The following is a 12,783-nucleotide window of genomic DNA, read 5'->3' as shown; positions in this document are numbered from 1 at the left end:
AACAAAGGTAACATTTTATTTTAGGGACCAATTCATACTATTAACTAGTTGCTTGTTAGCATGCATATTACTAGCATTGATGGTTAATTAGTACTTACAAAGCACATATTAATGCCTACATGACCGTATTTTAGATCCCTTAATCCTATCCCATACCTAAACCTAACAATTACTGTACCTTACTAACTATTAATAAGCAACAGATTAGGACTGCATTTATGCAAAAGTCATAGTTAACGGTTAGTTAATAGTGAGAATTGGTCCCCAAACTAAAGTGTGACCAAAATTCAGTTTAAAAAAATAAAATAAAATAAAGTCCAGGAGATACAACTGTCCTAATATAAGAACAAGATTTTATGATATTTAGATATTTATGCCCCTTTTTACAATATGTAATACAAGTCTCAGGTGTCCACAGAATATGCCTGTGAAGTTTCATTTCAAAATTCCCCACAGATCATTTATTATATAATTTTGAAAATGCCTATTTTGAGTGGAAGCCTATTTTTAAATGCAAATGAGCTGCTGATCGCCGTCCTCTTTTCTAGAGTAGGGCTTGTAGGATATCAGAGAACAATCAGACAAATTAAGTCTCGATCAGATTGGTGTTGAACAACCCAAAGAGCCAAATTCCACAGAGAGGCCCCGGATAACAGGACAACGTCATAAATCTGTCCACGGTACCCTGGCGCCATGAGTCTGGAGCAAGCCTAACCAAGCCTCTTCCAGTGAACAATTGGCAACATTCAAACAAAAGAACACTTATTGACAATTGCAACTCAGGAAGAAGTTTGTCAAATTTGGGGCAAGTAACTAAGATTAATGGTCAAAGACACAGCACATCATGGCGATCAGATGAGGGAAATCATTAGTAGAGACTTCGTTGACCAGACTGACTGACACAGACCAGACTGAAATTCCTTTGTTCACAGAACACATTCTCACATCCACGGAATGGCACAGAAACTGCCTTTTCCATATGCACCAAAAATCATCTTAAAAGACTTATGAGCAACTAATGATTTCTATGCATAACTCCATATTATGTATATAACCCACACATGTGACTATCATGTTTTAATCACTTATTGTGTATGTCTTTTTAACAACTATTGAATAGCTTAAGGCTTCATATTCATGTTTGGTATGTACGAGTTTGAAAAATCATGCTTGAAACGCTTCTTTCAATTAATTATTTGTCAAACGTATCATATTCTGGTAGAGGTGGCACAGTACACAGATGTCACGGTTCGGTACGTACCTCGGTTTGGGGGTCACTCTTCGTTAAGATTTCGGTACAACTATATCAGTTTCTTTTCATTTATTTTGAACAGACAGTAGTGCAAATTACAATTTTTTCCATCAAGATGTGAAAATACTAAATATTGTTACATGTTATATATATATAAAATCTGTTTTGTTTTCATTGTGAGTGTGCACAAATAAAAGCAGACCTTCATACAGTGATTATTAATAAGACAATAAGTGTTTAAAGTTGATTCTGCTGGTATAAGGAAACAGTTGAAGTGATCGCGCCGGAGCACACACACACACACAAAACACATCAGTTCCAGCATTGCTAACTTGACAGCGCAGTTGGTACTTTATCAAAATAAAATACAGTGAGCCAAACATCAGCGCACCCGCCTCACCATTGGAACGCGACTGAAGTACAAATAAATTTATTTAATAAATAATAGTTTAGCATTCAGATACGTGACATCGCAAATATGGAAATATTATGGAATATTTGGATTTGTGCCGAATGAGAGAGGAAGGATACACGAGCACAAAGCTCCATTTCGCAAACAGTTGAGTGCGCAAGCCTTTAAAGTATACTACTTTGTCAGTCTATGTGAGAGACGCGTTCAGAATCAGCACATGGTCACTGTCTAGGGGGATTTGTTTTCAAGTGCGCAACTCATGAAATTCGCTGTTCTTCTGCTGGCGCTGGCGGTTATCAAACAGCGTTGTATTACTGCGGGCGCCCCCTTCTGGATTGGGGGTGAATTGCCTGTATTCGTTGTAAGGCTTCATGCACCGAACCGAGATGTCCGTACCGCGACAGTTCGGTACGAATACATGTACCGTGCCACCCCTATATTCTGGTTATAGAAATCACATCCAAAAGTATACTTTGCAAGAGCGTGTAAAGTTCGGACATGTGACTGATAAGATAACATCAAAGATTTATGGATGGGGAGGAGAAACACCACGAGCTAAGATAATATCTAATTGGTCAACACACCAGTTGGGATGTGTCCAAAAGCCGAGTTTAAAAACTCAGGAGACCATCAAATCTCTCTCTTCTGTTAGCCATGCTTTTTGCCACTGCTGTTTGCCCGTGAATTCTTCGAGCGCCGTTCCAGCGTGCTCTGGCCTACATGCCAGCTGCTACTTAACACCACGATGAGAAGAAAAACCACCTAGTCTCGTTACATCTTTCTTTCTTTTATTTTAGTTTCTTTTCTTTCCTTGAGAGTTTCATTAAGTTAAGTTTGCCGCCAAGTCCAGCTCCGACTGCACCCACTTCAAACTTCAACCAGCAACTGACTCTCAAACCATCTGTCAGCCAACGCCCAACCATTGGCTTCCCAAGACATCACTTCAAGGACTACTGAACTTCCAGCCAATCAGCAACTTTCTGCAAAGACCACAACAGAAGGGAATCCCTTAACACAAAGGCAACACAAGTACAAACTTCCAGGATGAACTGGTGCATTTAGTATAAATTTTAGCCTCATTGAGAAACTCAATGAGAGGGTTAATTAAGTGATTGATGGTTGTTCAGGTCTATGCAATAGCACATATTGCTATAAACTTGGGATTTCACATTTTCATTCTCTCAAACTCATCCTTTCCTCACTTTCTCTCTTTCTGCAACTTGTATGAATGTGTGAATGCGTGTGTTCATGTGTTAGATTAGTTTATTTGTACGGAGCCCCGCACATGACATGCAGGAAAAAAATTGTAGGCTAAATCATGTGCACGATTTACTATTTCGTTCCCTCGATTTATAAATTGTGGACACGAGGGAACAAATTAGCAAATCTTAAATGATTCCCTTTGAGCTAAATTGATCTGTTTCCCTTACAGGCTGTCCCTTTACAGCTCATACCTCAGGTACTCTGCTAAAAAACATCTGTTTGGTTTTGATTGTGATGTCTATTGCACTGAAATCATGTGCTTTAAAAATTAGTTTAAACTTTTCTGAGCGCACACATCTGAAGCACGCGCACCAAAAGTGTGGCACTGTGGGTGGAAACGTGCTGTGGAAACATGGCACTATTACAATAAGATCCCCTTTCTATGTCACAGGGGGAGCGAAATCTGATGCGCTCATTTTTTCACAAGCTTGAAGAGAAACGTTTGAAAAAATTTTTTTACTGGGTTAATCTTTTTTACTTTTCCTGGGTTGGTAGATGCTGGGACCCGATTACAGCATTTAAACACGGAAAAAGACAGATTTTCATGTCACCTTTAAAAGAAAAACAAAATAAAAGATAAGATAACCCATATCAAAGGTTAAAAACCATGGGACATCTACAGTACATAAATACAGTGAGTGCATTTCTAAGAACTTAAGAACTTTTACATTTATATATCATGGACATCAGTGCCAGAGTGTTTGAATGAACAATAACAATTAGGGTTATAACATCAAACTTGAAGATACATTTAGGTTAGGGTTACACTTTTGAACTTATACATTTATACTTTTATTGTGCAGCCCACTGTCACCCTGGCCCTTACGTGGCCTCAGTATTAATTAGAAGAGGATATCTTTGTGACAAATAAAGATCCTAGATCCTGAAACTATAGGCTAATTGTGGAAACGACACAGCTGGATGCAGTATTTTAATGTAATGATGGTATTTCATACATTCGGCTCAAATAGTGCTGTGGCAGTGCTTCTCTTTTCAAAACACATTTTTGTTTTTTTATAATTAGAAATATATTTTGAAATTTAGCCCTTATGTCCTCTACTTATTCTAAAATGCTCTCCTCTTCTTTTGTTTCATAAATGAACTTCATATTTGTAAAACTGTAAATGTTTTGTTGTAAGGTAATGGTAAAAACTGAAAGTATGTGTACATTTGTCACATGTATGTTCTATTTTGGTTTAGTTTTAGTCAGGGATGGATTAATGCACAGGCCTAAGGGGCACAAGGTATTAGACCCCGGAATGTGATTTGAACCAAGGTGGACCTTCATCTAAGTACTCTTCCTGTCCTGTTACAGCTAAGGAGGCTGTTTATGAACTGTCTGCCCATTTTGAACTGTCTGTCTGTCCTACCACAACCATGGAGGTCGTTCCTCTATCCGCTGTGCTCCCAGTGATGGGAGATGATATTTGGCGTGTGTGTGTGTGTGTGTGCAGCACACACCGTCCCAGAACCTTTGGACTGTTCTGAACTCCCACCCACCCTCCCTCCCTTTCCTGCCTCCTCCTATCATCACTGCCGCCTCAGCCTTGCTTTCTTCTGCCCCTTTGCCGCTGCTTCCTGTCAGCCCATCATCTGTGCGCTGGGATCACTGCAGGTCTGCCAGTCTCCCGGCGTCGTGGCTAGAGGATCCATTGTCTCAATGGTCTCCATTGTGGTGGCTTTTGCCGGTGCTGTGAGGAATCATTCTCAAAGTCTTGGGGTTTTGATGCCAGAAGATAGGCTTCATTTATATGCGATATGTCACACCTCATGGACTTAAAGGGGTCATATGATGCATTTTTTTAAAGATCATTATTTTGTGTAGCTATTTGGTGTAACAGAATATGTTGACATGATTTAATATTCAAAAAATACATTATTTTTCAAATGTTGTACATTATTGTAAGTCCTCTATGCCCCGCCTTTCTCAAACGCGACATTTTCTACAAAGTCCCTCCTTCCGACAAGCACACTCTGCTCTGATTGGCCAGCTGACACAGTGCATTGTGATTGGTCAAACACCGCAAGCAGTCGGAAATGTAACGCCCCTTTCCATAATCGCCAGCTTTAGCTTTCAAAATAAATGTAAAGACAGTTAATAATGTCCTTAGTTTTACCATCAGTTCAAACCCGGGAGGGGAACAAAGTCGCGTGACAGACACAGTGATGAAGCTTGTATGTATTTGCACCATAGGGTTTGCACACAAGCCGCTGTTGTTTGACCGTCCCTCTCTCTCTCTCTCTCTCTCTCTCGCACACGCGCACACACGTATGACGCGCAAAACTCCGCATTTGAACAGTCAATAGCAAATACTTAAAACTTAAAACTAATAACAAAACGTACTTAAAGCCTCTGATTCAGAAGCGCCAGATTGTCATAGCAAAGTCAGAATTACCTCCTCTCCTAGATTCACTAAACGGTCGTCCAAATGCGTTGTGATAACATCTGGGTTGTGCTGTTCTGTTGTAAGTAATCTTAATGATTCCCAAATGCATCTACTTTCGGAAGACCAAATAAAGTGCTTTTGCTTTCGCATAGAAACACACAGTGTCTCCCTGACATGGCTGCATCAACACTACTGCGGTTACTGAAACCACGCCTTCTTTCTTTGCGTGACCATTTGGGCTGCACTATGCAAATATTTCCATATCATGACGTAGACATGTGGGGGCTTGTTTGAATGAGCCGTTTTAGGGGGGCGTGGCAGAGTCTTAACTTTGATAAGAATATCTCTTTGGGTTTGAGACTTTAGTCTTTGCAACTTCAGGGATCTTATCTATGCATGAACAGCTTGTAACACTCCAAAGAGAAAGGAAAACTTGAAATCGCATCATATGACCTCTTTAAGAGTTTGTTTTCCCATGTGTTCCCTGACTAGTGTCTGTCTCCCCTTGATTGTTTCATTGTGTTCAGTTGTGTCTTGTCAATTATATTAATTTGCCAGTGTATTTAAGTCGTAGTCCGATCTCTGTTTTGTCCGGTATTATATATGTCTACTGTGGATTATGTGTCACCTGCCTACCTATCTGTGGCTTTACCCTTCTTGTGGATTTATTAAAATAATATTTGCCTTCTTCTTCATGCGTTTATCTTCGACACTGTACATGTGACAATAGTGTGTTTCTAGTTCCTGTGTTTAGTTTGACCTATTTTCCTCTGTTCCCATTTTCCTGGCACTTGTTTGTATGGTTACAGACTATGTTCACCTGCACCTCTTCATTGTTCCCTGTGTATTTAGGCCCTGAGTTCATTTGTTCATTGTCTGGTATTGTCATTGTAAGATGTTATTGCTGCTCTTTTTTGGTCCTGTGCTTTCTGGGTTGTTGTGTTTATCTTGATTTAGAGGTTCGTCGAAGAGAGGACTTCACTGTGCTATGTCCGAACTGATTGAACTGTATTTTATGTATAATCATTTTCTATTCTTAACTGTTTTAAATTCATTTTAAATCAATTTTATATCATTTTAAAAGTTTAAACAAGTGCTATGATGGTAAAGAGAATGTGGGCAAAGAAAGACAAGTGTGTTGGTTAATCAGTTGAAAGTAGGACCTCTGAGTTCTATTTGTTTGGTTTATGATGGTCAAAGTAAGTAGGGGGTGAAGTAGTGGAATAGTTAGGTGTTTTGGAAGGTTTTTTCACTTAGAGCAGAAGAGTTTGAACAAATCTTGAGAATGTTTGTTTTTAAATTTTCTTGTTTTTATTGTTATGATTATTATTATTTTAATTCCTTGTTTTTATTGTCGTAATTATTCTTTTTCTAATGACTATTTTACTTCATTTTATGTAAAGCACTTTGAATTAACACTGTGTATGGAACGTGCTATATAAATAAACTTGCCTTGCCTTTTTCTCTACTTTTCCCACATGGCTGGACACTATTCCTATCTCTTACATTTTGGTGCACTGTGATCTCCAGTTCCTCACCCTGAGTGTGGTGGACACCTGTATGGTTCTGGGTTATTTCCCAGTCCAAACTACCCCAACTATTACCATGACAATAGCCCCTTTCGCACCGCTTTAGTTCCAGAACTAAAAGTACAGTACTAAAGTACTGGGACGATTTTGCGCTAACTATTTCCCAGTAACATTTAAAGAGTTGCATTCGCAACGACAGTGGGTACTAAGAAGTGACGTAAGCCGGTCAACAGCGATGTCATTTGTGCACAGCGTTCAACAACGAAAACAAAGAAGAACAACGTTAACAACAGGAGGATGGAGGACACTGTATCGGAGCTGTGTTGTTGTTGTGTCTTGCGGGGTTCACAATAATGGATATGGAATGTCTATGTCAAGCGATTGACACTTCAGCGTCCGTCCATCTATCGCTGTTCTACATTCCTGCGAAATATAAGTTGATGCGATGTTTACACAGTATGTGTTTACACGGCGTTTTAAATCATGGCGGGTGAGAGCATTTTCGTACGCGTTTAGCCAATCAGCGTACACTTACGTCACGATAGTTCCCATGGAACTGTTTTAGACCCTACTCTGAAGTAGGAGCTAATTGACCATATGCACAGAGAGCTATTTAGAACTTCCGGATAAAGATAAGCCAGCTCGTAATCTTCCGGTGAAGCTCATTTTATATGTGCTAACAGTTATATATAGGTAGAGACTCACAGAAACATCTCCTGCCTCATTCTTATCAGAAACTGAGAAACAAAATAATTGCAACATTGTAAATAATGATTGTGGAATTAACATACAGTTTCATGTTGAATGAATGAATGAGGCATTTATATAGCGCTTTAATGTGTATTGCAATACACCCAAAGTGCTTTACAATCATGTGGGGGGTCTCTCCTCAACCACCACCAGTGTGCAGCATCCACTTGGATGATGCGACGGCAGCCACTGGACAACGGCGCCAGTGCGCTCACCACACACCAGCTACAGGTGGAGAGGAGAGAGAGTCATAGAGCCAATCAAGTGGATGGTGATTATTGGGAAGCCATGATAGACAAGGGCCAGTGGAGGGAATTTGGCCAGGACACCGGGGTTACACCCCTACTCTTTACGATGAGTGTCATGGGATTTTTAATGACCACAGAGAGTCAGTACCTCGGTTTGACGTCTCATCCGCAAGACGGTGCTTTTTTACGGTATAGTGTCCCCGTCACTATACTGGGGCGTTAGGACCCACACAGACTGCAGGGTGAGCACCCCCTGCTGGCCTCACTAACACCTCTTCCAACAGCAACCTAGTTTTCCCAGGAGGTCTCCCACCCAGGTACTGACCAGGCTCAGCCCTGCTTAGCTTCCATGGGCAACCGGTCTTGGGCTGCAGGGTGATATGGCTGTGGCTAATGTTATTAAAGAACATATAATTTTATATGCAGAGTCCAGGAAAGTACCCACGTCAGTATAACTGTGCATTTAAATGCTTACAAATAAACACCATCATAACTGTTTAGGCAGTTAGGTTAATCTCTTAAACGACATAATGGTATTCTCGATTAATCAATATCTTACCTTCAAAGCCATGAACACATTTTTAAAATCTTATAAAACTTTAAGCCATTTATTGTTTCTCAACTCTGTGTGGTAAAATTCCCATTATTAAAGGTTCAGTTTTCATTCATGAAAACAACAACGTGTCTCGGCAAAAAATAGACTTTTTAAGATGAAAATGAAATTACCCTTATAACCAAGAGATGGCAGTATAGGATCACTCATTGGCTGCAGCTGCCATTTCAACTTAGTTTTTCACGTGTTTTGATTTATTATAAAATAAATATTATAACAAATTTAGTACTTTGTCACACTGAAGTATAAAGTAGGCTACAGCAAGTGCAGGAAGTCACAAAGTCACAGCCTATATGCTGAATTATTTAAATACCTATATAGTCAAATACAAATTAAATAAGTTGGTATAACAAATAAATAATGCATTCAGTATTTTGAAATGTTTAGATTTAATTTAAAAAACTAGGCTACATCGTTTATGTTTTATCCAACACAGACCTGTAGATTTGTTAGTCTGAATTTAGTCTGAATCACTTAATGCACAGCTTTATTTTGACATCGGCTCATCAGGTGATTCATTCCGTTGCCGCTGTCAATCATAGCAATGACTCGCGGCATGATTTAACGGATTCCCTCGCGTAAGTTTAACATTCGCATTTTGTCATTCCTGAAATGAAATATGTGGACGTTTGGTCATCTTAGACAAACAAAACTTTTCTCCTAAATGTGAATGGATTATGTAGAGAAACCGAGCGAGTAAAGGACGCTCTTCTTACAGCACAGTACACTTGACCGGAAATGACTGAGCTGGCTTATCTACAACCAGGAAGTAACTGTGCATAAGGTCAATTAGTTCCTCCAAAGGGAGTTCCGGGAACAAAAACAGTTCCTAGTTCCCGCGGTGCGAACACGCCAAAAAGTGGGTAGTTCCACAATTAGTTTGGGTACTATTAAAAGGTTCCTGCGGTGCGAAAGGGCCTAATACCTACGGTGTGTGGTATCTCTCTGCTCAACAAGAACAGAGGGTCTTCCTGACATTTGATGATGGACAGTAAGTGAGAGATCAGCTGTGATTAAATTATGGTGGAACTATTATAATAGTGGAACAATAATAATAATAATAAATTTTATTTAGTATAGCGCCTTTAAAAGAGTACTTTCTCAAAGCGCTTTACAAAACAAGCAAACGCAACAAATCCAAAATAATACACAAAAATACAGAATAACAATCGGTTAAAAGCAAGACGAAAATAAAACGTTTTAAGATGAGTTTTGTGGTGCAGTACCACTAATGACCTGTGGGTGGAACCAGTTAGGTTAAAATGTCTTAAAAGGTCTATTTATGGTTCTTACAGATTGGCGCATTGCTGTAACTGTGACTACATCACAGCATAAGACGGCTCTTCCACTGGTCATCCACAGCTGGGAAAAGTCTGCTTCAATGACACCACACACCAGGTGTTTCACTCTTCTTCACAATACTTGACTGTTGTCTTCATGAGTGATTACTCTGGTGTCAGCCATGGTTTCAAGGCCTTTTTCACAAGCTCTCTGACTGCAGATCAAGGTAATTCCTTGTGAAATCATTTAATCACTTTCAGACAGCTGCAATTATTAAAACATTCAACATCTTTGTTTTCTAAATTTAAATAAATACTTTAAATGCACAAAATTACATTGAGGGGATTAAATTCTCTGCTCTGCAGGTCGTGTGGATTGTTCCTCAGACAGCATGGTCATTGTCATTCAAAGGTCTTACCTGAACTAACTCGAGTTGAGTGCAAATGACCTTTATGTGGATGATCATCTTTGCAGACCCAGCATTAGCAGTACTGAGATTGTGTTCAGCATCCCACTTGACGCATGTGGGACCACCAAAGAAGTAAGACCTACACGTGTGCCAGATACAGCATGGCTCCAGTGATGATTTTAGGGGCGGCATCTCTTCTTTTGCCAACATCAACATCATGACACAACACAACATCACCCACTCTTTCTCTTTTCTAGATGATGAATGGTTATGTGTCCTACACCAACAATGTGCGGGCCTCTCAGTCTCAATCAGGTGAACTCACTCAATCAGGTCAGCCACCGTTCCTGCTACGCATGGGCTGCCGAATGAAGCCGGACACCATGGTGCAGATATTTTACAAGGCCAGGGAGAACAACAATGCCAGCATCCAGGAACGGATGCTTCAATGCCAGCATTGGAATTTCAACCAACAAATTTATGGCTCTCCATATGAGGTGGACCTGAATCAGCTTCTGTATGTTCAGGTTGAACTAAACAGGCCTGACAACAGTCTGGATCTCTTCCTGGACACTTGTGTAGCGTCTCCAAATCCCAATGACTTCAAAAATCGCTTCTATGACCTGCTGTGTAATGGGTAAGACCTTTTATTTCTTAAATGTGACTTCCTTCAACATCATATCACATGTGAATGAATGAATGAGGCAATGTGACAGTAGAATCATTTGGGATGAGTAGATAGTATTAGTAGGACTTCTGTCGCTCCCTGTCTAAATATGTTCTTTTACTCATTTGAACTAATAGCGAAACAAACTCAGTGTCTGAGTTTGATTGTTGTTCAGACTGTATCCAAATTGTATTTCTCTTCTTCTGTCATTTGTAGATGTCCCAGAGACAACACATATTATTCCTACACCAGTGGTGAACACTACTATGCTCAGTTCAGTTTCCAGGCTTTCAAGTTCCTCTGGACTCACGCCTATGTGTACCTGCAGTTTAAGGTGATCATCTGCCCCGATAACAATTACAACTCTCGCTGCCACCAAGGTTGCCCGCTTCCATCGCAAGAGTTTACCACTAATGCTAAGATTATATGGGCACACAAACTTGTGAAATCATTGACAGCGAAAGAGACATCGAGCCGAACCATACATGAAGCACTGTACAGGGAATTACAGTGCAGACTTTGTACACCTATGATGTCCTGGTCTGTTGTGCCACATTGTCATGATAATAATATGAGGAAGCAGAGATGCAAGTGAAAACTCAGAATTTAATATATATATAGTCAGATACAGTCACAAAGCCGGTAGACGAGGATGATGATGATGATGAAGGTGATGATGTTGATGTTGATGATGACACGACACGGGCGACACAGGGACTTCGATGGTCGTGAAGGGCTCGGTGAAGTGCTCGGTGAAGATCCAGTGAGGTGACGTAAATCCATACAAAGAGACGACAAGACGATCAGGAACTCGAAGACAGGAACAAACTTGTATGGGACATCACAGGGAACCGGAGACACTCACAACAAACACCAAACAACGCTCTGACAAAGGAAAGGACAAAACAGTGAGTATTTATGGGAGTGTGAATGAGCTGCAGCTGGTGTCAGTGAGTGTGATCAGCTGAGCGCTAATTAGTGATGACACCTCGGTCACGCCCTACACACACACTCACAGACATGTAAACAACAGAGCCACGAGACCCGAAGGAAACAGTGAATTCATGAACCGTGACAGTACCCCCTCTCCTAGGAACGCCTCCTGGCGTTCCCAGACTCCCTTACCTGTCGATTGTAATCATCGATAAGGGAGTGATCCTGGATGTTTCTCGCAGGTACCCAACTTCTCTCCTCCGGACCGTAACCTTCCCAGTCCACCAAGTACTGAACTCCACGTCCCCTCCGTCTTGAGTCCAGAATACGGTTGACCGAATAGGATGGTTCCCCATCTACGAGACGCGGCGGTGGGGGAACCGGAGCTGGCGGATTAATACGAGAGTAAAACACGGGCTTAATTTTGGAGACATGGAACACGGGATAAATTCTCCTGTACGCAGGAGGGAGGTTAAGGCGGACTGCCACCGGACTAACAATCTTGGTGACAGTGAACGGGCCAATGAATTTGGGAGCAAGTTTATTCGAGACGGACCGGAGAGGAATGTTCTTAGTTGAAAGCCACACTTTGGAGCCGACGACGTATACGGGAGGCCTAGACCGGTGGCGATCGGCTTTGGCCTTGGTGCGCGCCCCCACCTGGAGTAGAGTCTCACGGGCTCTAGTCCAAGTGCTGTGACACCTCTGGACAAATGCGTGAGCGGAGGGGACCGCGACTCGACTCCAGACTGGGAAAAATTGGTGGCTGGTACCCTACACTACACTCAAACGGAGATAGGCCCGTGGATGACACTGGTAACGTGTTGTGGGCGTACTCCACCATAGAGAGTTGTTGACTCCAAGAGGAAGGATTCTTGGAGACTAAACATCGCAGCGTTCTCTCCAGATCTTGGTTGGCTCTCTCAGTTTGGCCATTGCTCTGGGGGTGAAACCCAGAAGATAGACTGACAGTCGCCCCCAGTAATTTACAAAACTCTTTCCAAAATCTGGATATAAACTGGGGTCCTCTGTCGGAAAC

At 41.1% G+C, this 12,783-nt stretch overlaps 1 protein-coding gene across 1 annotated transcript; it reads left to right on the top strand.

Moving 5' to 3' along the window:
• The first annotated feature begins 10,164 nt into the window (after positions 1 to 10,164).
• LOC131523399 (CUB and zona pellucida-like domain-containing protein 1) lies at positions 10,165 to 12,433 on the top strand. The gene is made up of 4 exons (XM_058749750.1): positions 10,165 to 10,276; positions 10,402 to 10,781; positions 11,028 to 11,145; positions 11,526 to 12,433. The coding sequence occupies exons 2-4, from the start codon at positions 10,402 to 10,404 to the stop codon at positions 11,541 to 11,543; spliced, it is 516 nt and encodes a 171-aa protein (XP_058605733.1). The 5' UTR covers positions 10,165 to 10,276; the 3' UTR covers positions 11,544 to 12,433.
• The last annotated feature ends 350 nt before the right edge of the window (positions 12,434 to 12,783 follow it).

This window comes from Onychostoma macrolepis, chromosome 17 (assembly GCF_012432095.1).
Source record: "Onychostoma macrolepis isolate SWU-2019 chromosome 17, ASM1243209v1, whole genome shotgun sequence".
NCBI lineage: Eukaryota > Metazoa > Chordata > Actinopteri > Cypriniformes > Cyprinidae > Onychostoma > Onychostoma macrolepis.
Note: the sequence above shows the minus strand (reverse complement) of the source record. Positions and strands in the feature narration are given on the sequence as shown.

Coding starts and splice junctions, on each gene's coding strand:
- LOC131523399 (XM_058749750.1), top strand. CDS start 10,402: ATGATGAATGGTTATGTGTCCTACACCAACAATGTGCGGGCCTCTCAG. Junction 10,782..11,027: donor TATGACCTGCTGTGTAATGG/GTAAGACCTTTT, acceptor TGTCATTTGTAG/ATGTCCCAGAGACAACACAT.